The sequence below is a fragment of the Conger conger genome, chromosome 5, assembly GCF_963514075.1.
Source record: "Conger conger chromosome 5, fConCon1.1, whole genome shotgun sequence".
In the NCBI taxonomy this organism is placed as follows: domain Eukaryota; kingdom Metazoa; phylum Chordata; class Actinopteri; order Anguilliformes; family Congridae; genus Conger; species Conger conger.
This window is the reverse complement of record NC_083764.1, coordinates 4,505,829-4,523,815: the sequence shown is the minus strand read 5'-3', so window position 1 is coordinate 4,523,815 and position 17,987 is coordinate 4,505,829. Positions and strand designations below refer to the sequence as shown.

The following is a 17,987-nucleotide window of genomic DNA, read 5'->3' as shown; positions in this document are numbered from 1 at the left end:
TGTTTCATTCAGGATTCAGAACTCACACTTTCCCCTTGAAATGTTTCATTCAGGATTCAGAACTCGCACGTTTCCCTTCATTCAGGAGCTCACACTGAATACATTCACATTTACAAACATACAAAAAGAAGATGAAATGGGAAAAAAAAAAAAAAAGTTCCTGTTTCTGGAAATGTACAATACCACGTCACAATTGCAGTCATGGTCAAGGCGACAACAGTCCATGTTATGGGCGCCTCTTGAAGCACCCAACCAGCGAACCAGGCGATGATTTTAGCCTTTTCCTCCATTACAAACCACCATTGACTTGGCTTGCATTTTAAGGAGGAAGAAAACATTCGACTTGAAAATAAAAAATGTTCTTCTCTCCATCACAAATACAATTCACCACAAAAACTAACCAAAGGTTTGTTTGAAAAGCCCAACCAGAATAAACAAAATACAAATTCATATTCACTTGCAAGTCAAAGGACACAGCTTGATGACATCCAAGCAAGGTGATCAAACCATGGACATCAATTTCCATGACAGTAGCTCAAAGGCTAATTCACTACTTTTGCACCAATGTTGCATACCTGCTGTGTATATCTGGGGAACCTGCAATTCATTTGAAATTCAGCGACACGGCTCAGCAATACAGTCAGCAAAGATAGAATCCCGAATATCAATTTGTACTCCAGGAAAATAAAAAATATAAATCAAGTCATGCAGCATCAACACGCAAATGGCTGTGCTGTGAAAAGACGTTAGATTTAGTAACAGTTGTAAAGACATTTTTTCAACGACGGTGCAAAAAAGAAATAAAGAAAAAAGAAATTCACCACTGACGTCCATAGTCCTGTCCCAGTTATGTGGCCGCATTATTGGTGTCCCCGTGCCAACATACCATGAGGTAGAACAGTTTATATATGACGTGCGGATCCGACAGAGCATCGCCTACGTAATACTACATTTCGCCGGCGCTGTACAACTGTCCCCTCGCATTTGCGTTCGCTCCAGCGCCAGATTGTAACGGTTCAATTTCAATGGGTGGCGGATGCAACGCCATGGAAGCTACTTGCTAGCCATCGAAAACAAGCAGTCCCATTTCTGCGTTAGGTGACTGTATACGCATTTAGTATAAGTGGGACTCTTGAGTGATGGATAATTTGCGCTGCAAAGAAAAACGTTCAACAGAACGCAGGAGCTCAGCGGTTTGAACGAGGATTAATTGCTCGACCAATGCACTGAAATCCCTGGCAGAAAACGTTGAATATCCCATGTATTTGCTTGTGCAGAAAGCCAATTAATGAAAATAAGATACGTTTTTATGAAGAACATTTGTCCCTGAACAAAACTACCGCTTGATAAATTAACGAGACAGATATTGAAAAAAGAAAAAAGAAAATAAAAAAGTAAACAAGACATTGTAATGTTATTAGACGACATTTACTGTGAGAGTGAAGTTTTCATAAGCTTGAGCGAAGGTTTTGACAATGCCCAAAAAGTTCAAATGTTTGGGTAGCATAGGATTCAGTTTGCAAATGACAGGCTAAATCCCAGCCCCACACACACACACACACACACACACACACACACACAAAGCAGGCGCAGAGGAAAGCAACCGAATGCATGACGTATAAACCGAGCGGCTTTATTCCAATTTAAAATCCTGTTGATTTTCTTGTGAAATGGTAAGAAACGCCCTTCTGAAACAGCAGAAGTAGTGGGGCGTGTTTCTATTCCTGCCCAACAGAAACAGCTTGGGCCTTCCTCCCCCTCCCGGGTACAGTTTCGACTGTAGTCTTTCACACTAAGTCACACAAAATGAGCATAAGCTCATTTTACAGGGCGTCCACAGGAAGACTCCCCCAAACCCTTACCCCCACAGTGGCACATCACGTAGCTAAGGTATGGTACTCGCCCAAGGTACTTCCTTCCCTCAGTGACGACTTGAAAGAAACGTCGTTTTTTTTTTTCGTTTTTGTTCCCGAGCTAATAAGTGACAGATTAGCAAACTAGCTAGCTTATAACATAGCTGGAGATAAATTTGATAAAAATACATTAAATAAAAACTGCTTGCAGAGAGGTATGTACACATCATCTGTGGTTGGCGGAGCTGAACCTGCGGGCGGACCTGCTGTTTGCAGTCTTGGAGGCAGCAGCTGCCCAGTCCTCACTGAGGGAAGGCAAAACAGTGCCCCCTTGTGGAGGAGAAAGAGTAAAGGCACAATTGTCATTAACTGTCAGGTGTCATGAAAGCGGTCATCTACACAACTGCTGCTTTTATGGTTATATATTAATTTGACTACTGAAATGTAATATACAGTACATTTATCAAGTGTACATTTCCATGGTACATAGGTTAAGGAATTAAAGTTAGATAAATGGTGACTAATCTAACGATCTTTACCATGAAAACATTGAGAATGCCAAATACTCCCAGCTGACATTAACCGCCCTTTCTATGCCGTTCCGGCAATTTGATGCCCTGTGCACCGTTAGTTTAACCCCGAAAGACCACGCAAATTGCCTTCAACCATCTGGCTACAATTTCCGTGAACAATTGAAACGAAATGACCCCCTTCACTTTGACAACACTGATGAGGTGATGTCTTGGACATTACCCTTAAACAAGTCACTGCTTCAAGTTTGAAAATACTTCTCAAAAATATTACCATGATATAGAATTTTTTAGGGAATTTTGTGATGAAATTTAAGTTGTTTTAATTGAAGTCATATCTATAAAAGAGAAAATGAAATGTATATACACAAGTGTTGATGTATTCCAGTTCACAGTAATGGAACTGAATCTATGGCAACATATCAACTTAACACCAACACATCTTTGACCAACTCTCACCCTCTTGACAAGAATAGTACACAACTAAGCAAAAATAATGACAGTATTAACTCAGACATGTACAGACATCAGACATGTTTACAAGCAGAACACCAGTGGTTTATCTTGTTTAAATAACGGTGCAAAACCGTGCTTGTTTCTTCAGAGTTAACCCTGTCCAGGATTGGGTTTGAGGTGAACTCTTCATTCAAGCACAAACTAAACTCAATAAAGCCGACTAGAGGTTTTTCCAAAAGGAAAATAAAATTAAAGGAATTAGGGTGTGTAAGAAAACCGGCAAGCAGACACACCACCACTGGACATTTTTGAAACTCGATTCAAGATTCAGTCTGTGATTTCAACTGAAATAAACGAACCTGTGCAATCTTTTGACTTCGGCTGATTTAAGCTTGAAGGTTGACTATGAACATGACCGTTCAACCGAGATATTCAGTTCCCACTGCAGTCCACTGGAGAAATAATATGACAAACTAAGTTGACAGAATCTGTCCAGATTTAAGGCAGAAATACTGCACTTAAAGTAAGCTTCGTCATCGGGTTCCCGGCTAATATAGAGGGAAAAAAAAACCAAACAGTTGCTGAAAGTTGTCTTCTTGCCTTCAACTCAAACTCCGCTTCTTTTGTTGAATCCAGTGACTTTTGTTGTTGCTGTTCAGCCCAGTCCTGCGTTGTGCTAACACGCGTTCAGTTTGCATTTGGTCTGAATGGAAACGAGGGAAAACCATGAAGACAAACGGATGTTCCGCCTGGCTTTAGAAACGCGGCCCAATCCAAACCAAAACCGTGACAACCAAGGACATTTCTCCAAGGCAAACACGCGTTACATTCACACGTCCTGTTGAAGAGGAGAGGTGCATTGTGGGATGACTGGGCTGACCAGGGTGTCGGAAACTAAAGCTGCAGAAATCCTCAGGAAACCAGCAAAACCTTCATATCTTTTATAACCGGGGGGGGGGGGTGGATTGAAAAAAAAAAAAAAAAAAAAAAATGAAAATAAATAAATAAATAAAATCTGAAACAACGGAAAGAGCCAGACCTCCCAATTGGCAGACAACTGTGGAGGAGGGCGGGGAGGACGCGGTGGCCGGGGATGGTGGGTCTCCTCGTGGGAATGTTCATCGGTGTCCGTGGTGATGGGTGTGGCGTGCGGAGGGCTGCTGGGACAGTCTAAACCTCCGCGGTCTGCAGGCCGATCTTCTCCTCCTCTAGTCAATCGGAGCGGGGCTTCCGCAGCGAGAAGGCGTAGATGTCAAAGTGGTCGCTGAGCTGGTGCACCTGTGAGCGAGAGGACAGGCGTGAGCACCAACAACCGTATTTATTTATTTTTTTTTTAAGATTTTTTTTAGGCCTTTTTCAGCTTTATTGGACAGTATACAGTATAGAGAGACAGGAAGAATGGGAGCGAGAGAGAGGGGAAGACATGCGGACAGTCGGATCCGAACCGCCGACGTCGCGGCTCGCAATGAGCATGCGGTCAGTGCTCTACAGGCTGCGCCACCGAGACACCCTAACAACAACCGTTTTTTATCAAAACTCAATTTTGTGGGTGTGATTTCTCTCCCTACTCCTCCTCCTCCTCCCCCCCACCCCCAGTTTAAATCAGGAAACACTGGTTTTCAAGACCCTACATTTCTCCACCAGGGTCTGAGAGCTCCCATAAGCACAAACAGCAAATATACATTAACGTCTCTGAATCCATGCCATGGAGTAATTAACTTAATTTTAACTATTAACCAAAGTGAAAAATTACACCACACGGAATTCACTAAAATATCTATCCTTCACAAAGCTGATTCTGGCAGACCTATACATCTATAAAGACTATACAACCAAAGTATCTATGTATTCTAAAAAGGAAATATATACTGTAAATAAATGAGGACAGGCACTTTGACTGCCATCTTGTGGTGAATGTACGTATTGCTGCCAATGCCGCGTTTCGTTAAAGTGCCTTCAGAAACAGCGTTCTGCACACAGATGTCATTTTTACAGCGGAAATGACTAGTGCACAGGGTCGGCTTTCCAACCTTCATCTCCCATATGTTTTTAACACGCATTTACTGCAGTGTTTTTCCGGCCCGGGGGCCGTACAGAAGGCAGGTGAAGTAGGTGATGTTTTATATATGAGGAAGCAGAATCATAAATCAGCTGTTAGAATGCAGACCCCGCATGTCTCTCTCCATCTGCTCCTCCAAACCGTACAAACCACAGAAGAACAAGTAAAGAAATAGCAAGGTGTCATGGCAATAGGACTACAATTCGCTACATTCCACAGGAAACCCATTTCAAGCAACCGCATTTCGAGTAATGCAAACACTTTTAGCTGCACTTTCCCCTCATTGTAACCCAATAGTGTGTGAAGGAAAGGCCTTATGTAGGGGAAACACCTCTACAAGGAGAATGGAGAGAGATTAAGATGGCAGCTTCGATGAGGTTGGTTGGGACACGCAAAGGGGACTTTACCTGGCGGTGTTAAATTTCTCACTCAAGCTGTTAGCGTTAGCTCTCATTTTTCTGACAATTGTGGGTCTCATTATAACAAGGGTTGTGTTCGCTAGGATGGTTTTATTGGCTATGTAAGCTGTTCATTGCTGTTTTAAAAGTGTATATTATTTTCCTGAAACGGTTCTAGAGATATAATCCTTTGTCGTCAGATAAATCTACACTGCCCAAGTCCTTATCTTTGTTGTACTCCTAGCACCTGAAACTGTACTTCCCTCCAGGGTCTTTCAGCACACTTGTCCCTGGTTATGGGTAAGCACTCCGTTGTATGTCGCTCTGGATAAGAGCGTCAGGCCGAATGCCAATAATGTAATGAAGGCAGCCTGTAGCCTAGTGGTTAGGCTACATGACTGGCACCTGGAATGTTTGTGGTTGAAGCCCCAGTGTAGCCACGATAAGATCTGCACAGCTGTTGGGCCCTTGGGCAAGGCCCTTAACCCCACATTGCTCCGGGGGGGGGGGGATTGTCCCCTGCTTAGTCTAATCAACTGTACGTTGCTCTGTATAAAACTGTCAGCTAAATAAGTGTATTGTAAGGTAATGCACTCACCACGGAGACGCCGTAGTGGATGTGCGCCAGCACCACGGCGGAGGTCCAGGCGTAGAGGAGCAGGGTCTCGGTGTGCGTGGCGAGGCCGGACGCCACCAGCAGCACCACCCCGCTCATGGGCAGCAGCAGCCAGCTCAGGGGCTGGCATCGCGTGTTGCTCATCTGGCACACTATCAGCTTACACTGCGGAGACACGGACACAGCAGGGACTCTAACACAGAAATACTCACTCACGAAAGTACTCACGAAAGTACTCACGAAAGTACTCACGAAAGTACTCACGAAAGTACTCACAGAAATACTCACAGAAATACTCACAGAAATACTCACAGAAATACTCACAGAAATACTCACAGAAATACTCACAGAAATACTCACAGAAATACTCACTCAATGTCTGGCATTCCTCAGACAGAACATTGGTTCCCACTCCCCCTTCAGAAGTTAGTCACACACCCCCCCCCCCCCCCCCCCGTGGCTGTAACTCAACCCTGCACTGCACTCCAGCTACGAAAACACAGCACCAACAATTTTCAAAAGTCTCAAAACAATTCCTCACTAAAATGCTGCACTCACTGTCTGGCTTTCCTCAGATAATTGGTTCCCAGCCCAGAAGTTAAGTCACCTCCCTGAGGGCAGAAAGAACCTCCTGTGTTTTTGACACAACCGCGCCCTGCACTCCAGCTGGGAAAACACCGCTTCCAGCAATAAGTCTCAGAACAATTCCTTTAAACAGGATTTATATTAACGTCAGAGACTGACTTCAGTGGCAGGGCTGAGCGACGGACACAAGATCTGTATATTGCAATGCTAAAATCCGGAAATGACTTGACTTTGTATTCTGACCGCAGTTGTACCACTGAATTTACATTGAAGAGTCTCACAGCACGATGAGGAAATGGGCTTCAGAAAAGGAAGGCCGGGTTCGGGGCGCGGGGCCGGGCGGGACTCACCGTGACGTTGGCGAAGGCTGTGCCCACCATGAGGTAGAAGATTCGGGGCTGGTGCTGGAGCACGTCGGTGGGGGACAGCAGCACCCAGAGCGTGGAGAGGAGGAAGAGGAGCACCGGCGAGAGGAAGGGCAGGAACGACTCGTACAGGGAGCTGTGCTTCAGCGTGTTACCCCGGTACGCCCTGGCAGGGAGACAGCGCACTGTGACTAACAGCACCTCTACCAAGACAGTCTGCACACTGTGACTAACAGTACCTACACCAGGACAGTCTGCACACTGTAACTAGCTAGACAGTCTGCACACTGTGACTAACAGTACCTACACCAGGACAGTCTGCACACTGTAACTAGCTAGACAGTCTGCACACTGTGACTAACAGCACCGCCACTGACACAGTCTGCACATTGGGGCAGGCGCAGTGCTGTTGGTTACATATTCCCAGCGTGACAGCTGCATATTAGCATTCCTGCTAACCCTATCGTTTACCACCCACACGTCTGCTAGTGAAGTCTGAATGATGCCACTCACTTGAGGACGTTGTAAAGGCTCATGGGAAGGGTCACGGCAAAGGAGCAACCTGCGGAGGGGAAAAAAAGAAAATCACACATCAAAAATAATAATAATAATAATAATAATAATAATAATCATAATAATCATAATAAGTGCACAGACAAAGTAAAAAGGAAAGTGCTGCATCTGGATTCTCACCCAGGATCATAATGGTGAACAGGTCCCTGTAGTGGAAGTTCCACACCAGAGGGATGTACCACGTCTCCACGCCCACGACGGCAGTTATGATGTACACAATGGAGATGGTCTGAGTGGAAAAAAACAATGCAGAGATTGCCGTGTTATTCAGGGACGGGGGGGGGTAAAAATGTGTTATTCTTACACTCAAACCTCTGCTTTCAAAAATGGGAAAGGCCCAGATTCTGGTCCTCTTGGTTGGTTCAATTGCACCAGGCAAGAACAATCGAGCACAGAAAAGCATTTGAATCCAGAACAATTAGGTCTGATTTACAAACACAGAAGGGTGGTTTTCAAGGACTACAAATGCCATCATGCTTATAAACACAGCCAAATGCATGCTATAGGAAGGTAATGCGGAGGTATCGGAAACGATACTTCCAGTATACTGCTCCCTAATTAAATAGAGCGGCGAAAGCTAAATATAAGCAAACTACGCAACGTTGAATTCTGGATTCAAAGTATGTAAAGTGCGCTGTGATTGGCTCACCACTTGGCTGACATCATAGCCCCAGGGCAGGAAGAGGATGCCGGTGTTGTACTTCTCCCAGTGGGAGAGGATGAAGGAGAACAGCACCACCCACAGGATGTAGTAGAGCTTGGACACGTCCACGCCCGTCACCCCCCTGCCGAAGATGGAGTAGACCGTGGCCACAAAGAAGATGCAGGCCCAGCTGTCCAGGCCGTGGTCAAACAGCTCCCCTAGTGGCGTGCTCGAGTTGGTCCTCCGAGCCTGTTTGCCATCCACGCCGTCTGGGACACACAGACAACCGTCCAATCAGGACGGGGCCGCAGCATGCAGTGTCAACCCAGCGAACGGCCAAAACGTTCTCTCCTCCTCTTGCCCTCATCTGGCTTCAGCACCCTTATCTAGCATTATAGAGCATCCTTATCTAGCATTAGAGAGTGCCCTTATCTAGCATTAGATAAGGGCGCTCATATAATACAAAGTCGAGAAAGGTGCGTGGGAAGATGAGCCACTTCCTGTTTTGTGCACAGTTAACCGTAGCCTATGCGTACAACAGCCCAAGTAAAAACGGTTGAGATTTTGTATTTTAACGACCAAGTTAACGTAACACGTAAAAAGCATGTCCTGTACGTTTCTGTTCGATAAGCACTTGAACTCAGTGTAACCCATCCCATGGAAATGCTACCTGGCACTGGGATTCTGGCCCTTGCTGAGTTAAACTCCTGACGCAAAGTCAAGGACAAAAGCGCAAAGAGGTCTGCAGCCCCAGGCTACAGGAAGCATCTGGGGGGAAAAAAATAAACCTGACGTTGCACAATTCCATCTTTTCTCTTCCTTCCTTCCTTCAGAATTTGGGACACCGAGACATTCTACTCTCCCCCCCCCATTGGTGGAAAGTGTCAGAGCAGCAGAACAGCATTGCCGGGGCAACACGTACCCAAGGTGTACGCCAGGAAGTTGAAGATGCCGGCCGCCACCCACACCCAGCTTGGCACGTGGATCTGACCTTCAGCTAAAAAAACAAAACAAAACGAGAAACATGGTTTGTGAAAGGAGGACCACTGCGAAACATGCGTATGAGCCGTGTTGATCCCAACTCAGGAACACCATTGAGGTTTTTTTATTTATTTATTTATTTTTCTTCATTTTTAGGCCTCAGAAGTCTCAAGCAGAGTCAGAGAATTGGGGTTATTTCAAAACTTCTGGAAATCTGAATTTAGGAATGATGTAAAGTAAGTAAATAAATAAAAAAATGTTCAAAGGGGGTCATGAAATCTACAGGAACTTGTACACCCTCCATAAATCAAATACAAGTGTGTATTTACAATGCTGAGCTGAGTTCCTCTCAACAGTACCGTCCAATCGATAAGGCTCTGTTGTGAATCAGGGCTGCCAGCTTCAACAAAAGCTCCCCACTCGGGGGTTTGACGGGTTGCCAGAGGAAACCATAAATCCCCATTCAGGGATGCGGGCCAATAAGTCAGGAGATCTGCCCTGTGATGTGGCAGCAAAACTTTGACCACTACAAAAGACAGCAAAATGTTCCAAACGTTTCCACAGAGAGAGGGAGACAGAGAGGGAGAGAGAGAGACAGTGAGTGTGAGAGAGAGCGAGAGAGAGCGAGAGAGAGAGAGTGAGAGTGAGAGTGAGAGTGAGAGTGAGAGTGAGAGTGAGAGTGAGAGTGAGAGTGAGAGTGAGGGAGAGGGAGAGGGAGAGAGAGGGAGAGAGAGAGTGAGTGAGAGAAAGAGTGAGTGAGGGAGAGGGAGAGAGAGAGGGAGAGGGAGAGAAAGAGTGGACAGGTGGAGGGAGGAGATAAGCGCTCGGAGGGGGTCATAAAAACGGAACGGGGCAGAGCGAGGGACTCACCTGAGGCGTAGAAGTGAAAGTCGTAAAACGCCAGCATGAGGAAGTTGAGGACAAGGAACATGAACCCGGTGAAGGTAATGAGGTTAGGAGCCAGCCAGGTGGGCAACACCTGAGAGAGAGAGAGAGAGAGAGAGAGCGAGAGAGCGAGAGAGAGAGGGGGGGGCAGACAGGGAGAGAGGGGGGGCAGAGAAGGAGAGAGAGAGACAGGGCGAGAGAGGGGGAGAGCGAGAGGGAGATGGAGAATAGCAGTTTAAAGTCATTTTAAAAAACCATATTCAATAAGAATAGCCTATATAACATTCACTATCAATTCAGACCCTGTGCAATCTAACATAATATTGACAATCAGGACTGCTTCATTCCATTATTTTAACTTTTAACTTAATGAGCTTTTAGCCAGAAAGTTAAAAAAGTAATACTGTCTTCTAAAGGTGGGGTTTGGTATTGGCCATTTGGAGTATACACATGTAAATATATTTTTTATCAAACATTGCAGCAACATTGTGAGAAGGTTAGCTGGGTTGTGGTTTATTGAGCACAGGTTCTCGCACAGGGTCGTAAACGTGCGTCTCACGGCCATGTCATTCGACCTTTGCCCTCTTACCTTGACGACAGAGTTCCAGAACGGGTGCATGACGTAGACGGACAGGGGGTTGGAGTCCACAGCGCTGTACTGGGGGGAGGAGACACAGAGGTCAAAAACAATGTTCTCTCGCCCAACAGGGTTACACTACATTACGTTACTGTCATCTGGCACACGCTCAATTCAATTCAATTTGATTCGGGTAGTGCTTTTCACAGCAGACTGTCCCAAAGACGCTTTACACAGTAACAGAAGGGAAGAGAAACGGAAAATATCAGCTCCAGATATCATATGAGGTAAACGGCTCCCGAGTAGGAGAAAAACCTAACAGTGATGAGAAAATCCAGAGAGACGAACAAAAAAAATGCAAGTCATAACCAGGGAAGTACAGTCCCAAGCGTTAGAGTGATCACAGATAAAAAACGTGAGCCCTAATAGAATATTCCAAGAAGTAGCAATACCATAGTTTTGCCAACTACAACACTAAGAATGGTAGAATGACTACCGCAAGTGTGATAACTCACCACCATGATTAGCCTTAGACTGTAATGGCACTTATGTACAGATTGTATAGATATTGTTACTTGTATAGATATTGTTGTTTTTTATTGGCTGTTGTATTGTTGTATTCAGGGTATTCTAGCTGCCAACTGTGGTATGCTAGTTTGGAAGTTGATTGTACTCTTCAAGGGTTCTGATTATCTGTATGTTTACACTAGGACTCGGAACTGTACTGTCCTCTCAGGTCCTCTTAGCACTCATACTTGTGTTTGATTTGCACTTCATTGTACGTCGCTCTGGATAAGAGCGTCTGCTAAATGCCATGTAATGTAATGTAATGATAATCACAGCAAAAGCGTAGGCGGCCAATCAGAGATTACAGGGAGGTAGGGAGGGGCGGAGAGAAATGCGGCCTGAAGAGGTGTGTCTTCAGTCTGCTCTAGAAGGTGGTCAGAGTGTCTGCTGTTCTGACGTCTACGGGAAGGTCATTCCACCACCGTGGGGCCAGAACAGACAGCAGTGGTGGCTGAGAAGTGCAGGTGTGACTGGGGGGGGGGTCACCAACCATCCAGATGCAGTAGAAGGCAGATTTCCTTACATAGAGATTTTTTTTCTGCCAAATAGATATGGCCTGTGGTTAACGTAAGCTTCACATTTCGTTCTACAACTTAAGTAACATCCATTAATCTCAATGTGTTTCTAAGCTGTTATGAGTTTCAAAAAAGAAAAAAGCAAGTTGCTAACAAATTCCTCCATTCCTGCATTCCATTACCGTTGTAGTTTCAATATAGCAACTTTTTAAAGAGAAAAAAAGCTTTTGAAATTCATGGTTAAGATTTTAGCGGATGTAACATAACTTTTGAAAACGTGAACCGTCTCTTACGTTCATGCTAACCACAGACCTTATTTCCGGCAGAAATAATTAAACCCCAATGGGGAAAAAAGCATTGGAAATCTGCCATGGGAACCAATGGCACAAAAATGCTGACAAGCAGGCGGGTTTAAGGACAACAAACTGTAACTCCATTTGGGCGAACACGGGATAATTTAGGCCCTGCCCACACAAACACCACCACCACTTCTCAAATGACAACATAGATCCGGCCCTCATGCTAGATCGACTGACAGAGAGATGCAAAAATCCACAGAGACCACTGACAGAGAGAGAGACAGATGGAGAGACAGACGGAAATGGACAGAGGGACAGAGAGACTGTGTGGATGGGAGAATCCACAGGCGACATTACACTGTCCCCCCCAAGGACATTCTTTACGCTTTTTTTTCTTGAAAAGCAGCACAGCTGTAGTGGCCCCGTAGAACCCGATAACTAGATAAACAACATTCAACAAAGTCTCAACCGGGAGCAGACTGACATTCCAGGCAGAAAAAAAACCCCTCAGGCTTAGCATATTTCCGTACCTAACATTTCCTTTTCTTTTGATCCCTTGAGGTGTAAGATCACAAAATATGCAATTAGAACATTCTTAACGTGCTTATGCTGATGCCACCCCTCACTACTGACAACGGAAAAACAATGGAGTTCTAGAACACAACTTTGAAATTTCATTCAATCCCCCCCCAAAAAAAAGGCATTCTCTTCAAAGGGTGAAATGCAATACCCTTGGGCTATAAGAAACTGAGAAAACTAAAAACACATTTCCTGTGTAAAGGTCTCTGCAGAGCACTGCTGGGGGTATTACTGGTGGTACTGAGGTACTGAAGTCCAGCGTGCCCTACTGTTTGGGGGGGGGGGGGGGGGGGGGGGGTAACATGACCTGAAACGTGGCCTGAAACTCACACCCCTGTCAGAGGTCAGGGAAGGCAGAGACCACACCCACACTGCCAGAGACAGACAGACAGACAGACAGACAGACACCAGCAGGGACACACACATATTCAATAAAATTTGTTTAGCACTTGTCATGGAAGACTGCCACAAAGATAATTTGCATAGTAACAGAACCCGAGAAAGGGGAACCACAAGGCCTGAACCATAAGACCACACACAAGCACGTAAATACCATCAGAACACACAATTATGCTAAATTCAGACAGAAGTGCAATTGCACATAGATGCCTGATGTGAACTCAGCATTATAAAGGACCCCATCATGTATGTATTATGAGGGGAACCTGGGGGGCAAGAAGCTCCTCGGCAAAATGGGGGAGAGGGGTAGTTTAAATATTTTTTTGTCTCATATTTTGTAAAATATGTCTGGTTTACATAGCCTTGGTGATCCTTGTAAATAGCTACACGTTTAGATGCGCAATTTAATTATACCGCAATTTAGAAATGATTTCACGTACAACTAGCTATTGGGCGCTGCAGGCCCCGAATACTATCGGTAACTGTAATCCCGTTTAGGAACCAAGCCGGTGGGCAGACGTGGGGGTATCTGGGGTACAGCGGAATGCCTGGCGCACATGCCCCCGCTCGCCCAGGCCAAGGCCAAGGCTATAAATTATAGAGATCCCCGACGGAGTCTCGCTCGCGCAGCGGAAATACAACACGCTTGCTCTCCGAAACTCTCGCATCCTGCACGGGCCACAACCCCGTCCTACACTGATTATGCGCCACGAAGAAACCCGACCTGCCCGGCAATGCATCACGACGTCCTCGTCTGGCCTCCACGAACCAACCGTCAACACTCCGGCTTGTTGATTCGTAAGTTCGCCTCTTTCAAATAACAGAACGAGGAACTGACGATGTAAATGTATTTTTGCGCAAAACTCGAAAAGTACATTCTTTCTCTCTGTTACGGAGAAAGAATCACCCCGAGATACTTGCAAAGCAAATGCACCTGGACTACTTGCAAAGCAAATGCACCCGTCGCAAATTGCGCAAACTTTTACATAGCCTATAGTCATGTAGTTATGCATATTCACTGAAGCAAGTCAGGTTAAGGAACTGGTTCAATGTTACACAACTGTAGCACCCCACCGGGTACCTAAATTACCCCCACACTGCCTTCGAGACCCAAATGGTCCGTTATGTACTATAGACTCATGCGAGTTTCACTCCCCCGTGACCGAGCCAAGTTAACTGTGATAAAGCAGCTTGGATTAAAGAAACACTGCCGTTAAGCTTGGGTTTCCCCCCTTGCTTTAGACAAGCCTTTGTGAAGGATGATGCGTGAGTAATTTGTGACAAATGTGTTAACGTTACACGCGGCCCTCCTTGTAAACACTGAAAGCAGGCAACAGTCCAAGTGACAATGTAACCTTGTCGTTTCGGTCAGTTGCGTGAAAAATGTACAAGTTAAAAAAACTGTTCAGCCGAGGAATTGAAACAAGCAATTTGCTACGCGACTTCTAAACGAACTGGCTCTCCTACACTAACCTTGCAGTCCTTTAAATATGGCAAACGTAGGGTGTTAGTTACTTTAGACTTGCAAATTTAACCACCGGGATTGCTACATATTCAGCAAGCTAAACTTGACCAACTACCGAATGTTCCGTCACAAACTCTGGTGCTGTACATCAATCAGTACCAAGCATTTAACGTGTTACTATCGTTTTACTTGACGGTCAGCAAGCTAGCCATTTAACCCTGGTCAGTGCGGATATGCATCCATGTCAGTAATCCAGCTATCCAACTGCCCAACGAAGAAGGCCCACCACCCACCATAACGTTATGTGGCACGCTAGCAAGCCCACTTTACCGTTGTATAACTACTCATATTAGAACAAATAACGTTACAGCTAGGTACCTGGTAACATGCGCAACGTGCTTGCCATCTTAGATCCGACACCGAATGGCGTTAGCGCCCCCGTGTAGGACATGCCCGGCGAGGAAGGGACCTTTCCTTAATCCAGCCTCAAATTCTCAAATCGAAAGACCAACAATAACTGTTAACTAGCATCCCTACAAAACGTCGCTGCTTTCAAATCAGACTGAGAGGCTAAAACACCTCTTTAGCCAGCGTGTGCTCTAAGGTGACAATCACCCGTTAAGTCATCATATTTCAGCTCATAATGCCGCTAACTAGCAGGACTGCTAGCTGCAATTTATGAGGCGGGCTTAATCATGAAGTGAACTTACCTTGTACTTGTCGAAGCCAGCCAGCTGTTCCTTGGTGACATACTCGTAAAACGCCATGATGCCGCCTTTCAGTGTTTATGTACATATATTAATTTCCCACGACAATAACTATACAATCTCCTCACAGCGCCTTTCCGTACGCTATCCGTCACGCCGACTTCGTCCAGCCCCCAAGCCGCTGCGGCTCTGACTTACTCCGACCACGCCTCTAGCAAGGGCACACATCCGGGACTTGGAATAAATACGCAGAAAAAAGGCTAAATCGCCCCCCAGCGGCTTGGAGGGGAATAGACGAGATTATAAAAATGACAGAGACTACTCGATTCCATGCAGCTAATTGTGTTAACATGCAGTGTTGGGGAGTAGTCTACAGTCCTCTGCTGTAGTAATCTAGATCAGTGGTTCCCAACCTTGTTCATGGGCCCCCCCTGTGTATGCTGGTTTTCATTCCATCCTAGGACCAAACTTCAGAACCACTGATCCAGATTGTCATCACATTCTGCCTTTTTTCTCTTTGGTGGCACAACAGAGCAAATGGCATCAGGAGGAAAAGCCAAAACTCCACGAAGGATGGCCACAGGGGGACAACAGCAATGACCTCCAGATGCGGGAATGAAACTGTTTGTTAAACCAAGAAGACTGCTGATCATCACACCCACACAAACTTTGTACTGACAGTTGATTAAACTCAACACTCACTGCCTATAAGAGAGAAACCCACAGAGCAGGCATCAGCAGGCAGAGTCTCTGGAGCACCGTGGCGCTGGCATAGCATAAGAATTGATGGTTCTGATTCCTGAGCCATTTCCACTACAGTGTCCATTACTTTTTAAATTGGCCTCATTTAATGGCCAGACTGTGGTCAGTGAGAATGTGCTTGAATTTCCCCATTTGTATCTCATTTTGTAAAAAAATAAAATAAAACATTAAACAAAAACCCACTGGGGGAGTACAGAGATTGATGATCGAAATCACTGGGAGATTAAAGAGATTATAGAGACCAATGCAGAACATTGATATGGACACTGAAGTTGACAGCAGACTCAGCAAATCACAACCGTTAACATTTAATTTGAGCGAAATCGCCACTGCATTGAGGATGTGATGTCATTTGGTTCAAAGGGACTTTACAGACTTTATTCAACTAAACACGAGAACAAATTCAGCAGCATCTTCGGATTCCCCAGAAGGTAACTAACAAAGACTCACCCTATAGCTACTTGTGTGAAATGGGGTTGTATGGCAAGCAAGTACATATTCAGTTAACAACCTGTTGCAACAATACCTGTAGTCTATTTACGTTCATTTGAGCCAGGTGATTATACACACACTTTCCATGTCTGACGCTAGGGGGAGACAGAATTCCGAGGGAGGAACAGAACTCAAGAATCAACGAAACTCCATAGGCTACACTAGGAAACACAGCAACGTGTGTATCTCCGCAGTCATGAATGGTTACATATATGTACATGCTTGACAACTATAGCTACCTACATGTCAAGCGTTTATGTACTGTTCCCTGTTTATATCCTCTGTAGCGATCAGTCCACTTTTGAAAATTGATTGCAGATAGGATATAAGTGCGGATCCGGATATACCGATATCTATGGTCCCTCCCTTTTCCATACGTGACGTGGCCAAGAAGTTAAACGCGAGTGTGAGGCGACGAGCTTTCTAACAAATTGAACACCCAGAAATCCAATTCCGCTGAAAGATCAAATAAACTACGAGCAATGTAAGTTTGCTAACAGACAATCACTGAACTGTGTGTTCGAATATAATGCATTTAGAAAATTACATTTGAAAGTCATAGATAAGCTAAGTCCACTGAAATTAGATATTTGATTAAACATATCCAGTTAGCCTGTGCTGGCTAGCTAGTGTCAATGCTGGAATTGTTTTCGCTTTTTAAGCTATCTAGCTAGTAAAGTCGTAGCCTGTCACCTAATAATAAAAATAAGATGGCGAGTTGTCTATCAATGTATAGTCAATGACATCGTTAATGTTATGTGTAAATTAGCTACGTTATCTAGTTGTGTGGCTAACAATATATCTTCTTGTTGGCAAGCTAACGAACCAATTTAGCTAGGTACATGCTAGTTAGCCTAACGTTATGCTGCTAGCAATCACAAGCGGTAACGTCAATCAGTAATAGATTGGCTAATCTGATTTTCTGATATTTATTTGTAACCGCGTTTTCTCCATATAGAATGGTGACGGACGTACAACTAGCGATTTTCGCCAATATGCTTGGCGTTTCGCTTTTCCTGCTGGTGGTACTTTACCATTACGTTGCTGTCAATAACCCAAAGAAACTGGAGTGAATTTGTTGTCCAACTAATTTGGAAGGTAAGATAATTTTCATGCGGTTTTTTGGTTACCTAGGTTATACGTTAAAATGAGGGGTGCTAGTCCTTGAGGGTTTTCTTGTGTGCGCTTGTTTTTGTTCCAATCAATTGCCTTAACTAGCATATTAGCCACCTTCGCTTTCTGACAGCTCTATAATCTACGATCACTTTTCTACTGTACTTGACTTTAGCACAATACAATCTTTTGATACATTCGTAGTCTGCGGCTGTAGCTGGTGCGTATGTGAGATCAATATATGATTAAACCAATTAATAATTGGAGCAGAAGTTGGCACAAAATCCTGAAATGTATCGGCACCCGCCACTAGTTAAGACGGACACGTCACTATTCATTTTGACAGTAACCTAGCTAGCAATTGCAATATTTACCAGGATCATAAAATGTGTAGCTAGCTAGCTGTTTTTCTTCTATTTCAACAAACATCTTTAATTTGTTTCATTGCCAGGGACCATTCCAAGTGTGATGAGGCTCCTCGTCTGCCATCATGGAACGATGCACTGTTTCAACCAGCCTGTAAATTACGATTTTTTTTTAGGATTATGTGAATAAAAATATTCATGGA

The 17,987-nt window shown here is 44.7% G+C and overlaps 2 protein-coding genes across 5 annotated transcripts; one reads left to right on the top strand and one right to left on the bottom strand.

Moving 5' to 3' along the window:
- Positions 1–1,608: 1,608 nt before the first annotated feature.
- Positions 1,609–15,217, bottom strand: selenoi (selenoprotein I). Its single transcript, XM_061242405.1, has 10 exons — positions 15,056–15,217; positions 10,534–10,602; positions 9,930–10,038; positions 9,001–9,075; positions 8,085–8,347; positions 7,556–7,664; positions 7,376–7,424; positions 6,848–7,028; positions 5,895–6,077; positions 1,609–4,117 (listed from the first exon to the last, which is right to left on the bottom strand). Exons 1-10 carry the CDS (start codon positions 15,110–15,112, stop codon positions 4,010–4,012), a joined length of 1,203 nt encoding a protein of 400 aa, XP_061098389.1. The 5' UTR covers positions 15,113–15,217; the 3' UTR covers positions 1,609–4,009.
- ost4 (oligosaccharyltransferase complex subunit 4 (non-catalytic)) lies at positions 13,511–17,987 on the top strand. 4 transcript variants are annotated; one of them, XR_009708776.1, is made up of 5 exons: positions 13,511–13,678; positions 15,585–16,245; positions 16,406–16,790; positions 17,265–17,404; positions 17,871–17,987. XR_009708776.1 is itself a non-coding variant. In XM_061242406.1 (2 exons), the coding sequence occupies exon 1, from the start codon at positions 17,266–17,268 to the stop codon at positions 17,377–17,379; it is 114 nt and encodes a 37-aa protein (XP_061098390.1). In that variant the 3' UTR covers positions 17,380–17,404; positions 17,871–17,987. The 4 variants fall into 4 exon arrangements, 1 of the variants encoding a protein (XP_061098390.1); XR_009708777.1 differs by having other exon boundaries at positions 13,516–13,678; positions 16,594–16,790; XR_009708778.1 differs by having other exon boundaries at positions 13,517–13,678; positions 16,625–16,790.

Excerpts from the sequence above, each read along its gene's own strand:
- ost4 (XM_061242406.1), top strand. The coding sequence starts at position 17,266 with ATGGTGACGGACGTACAACTAGCGATTTTCGCCAATATGCTTGGCGTT.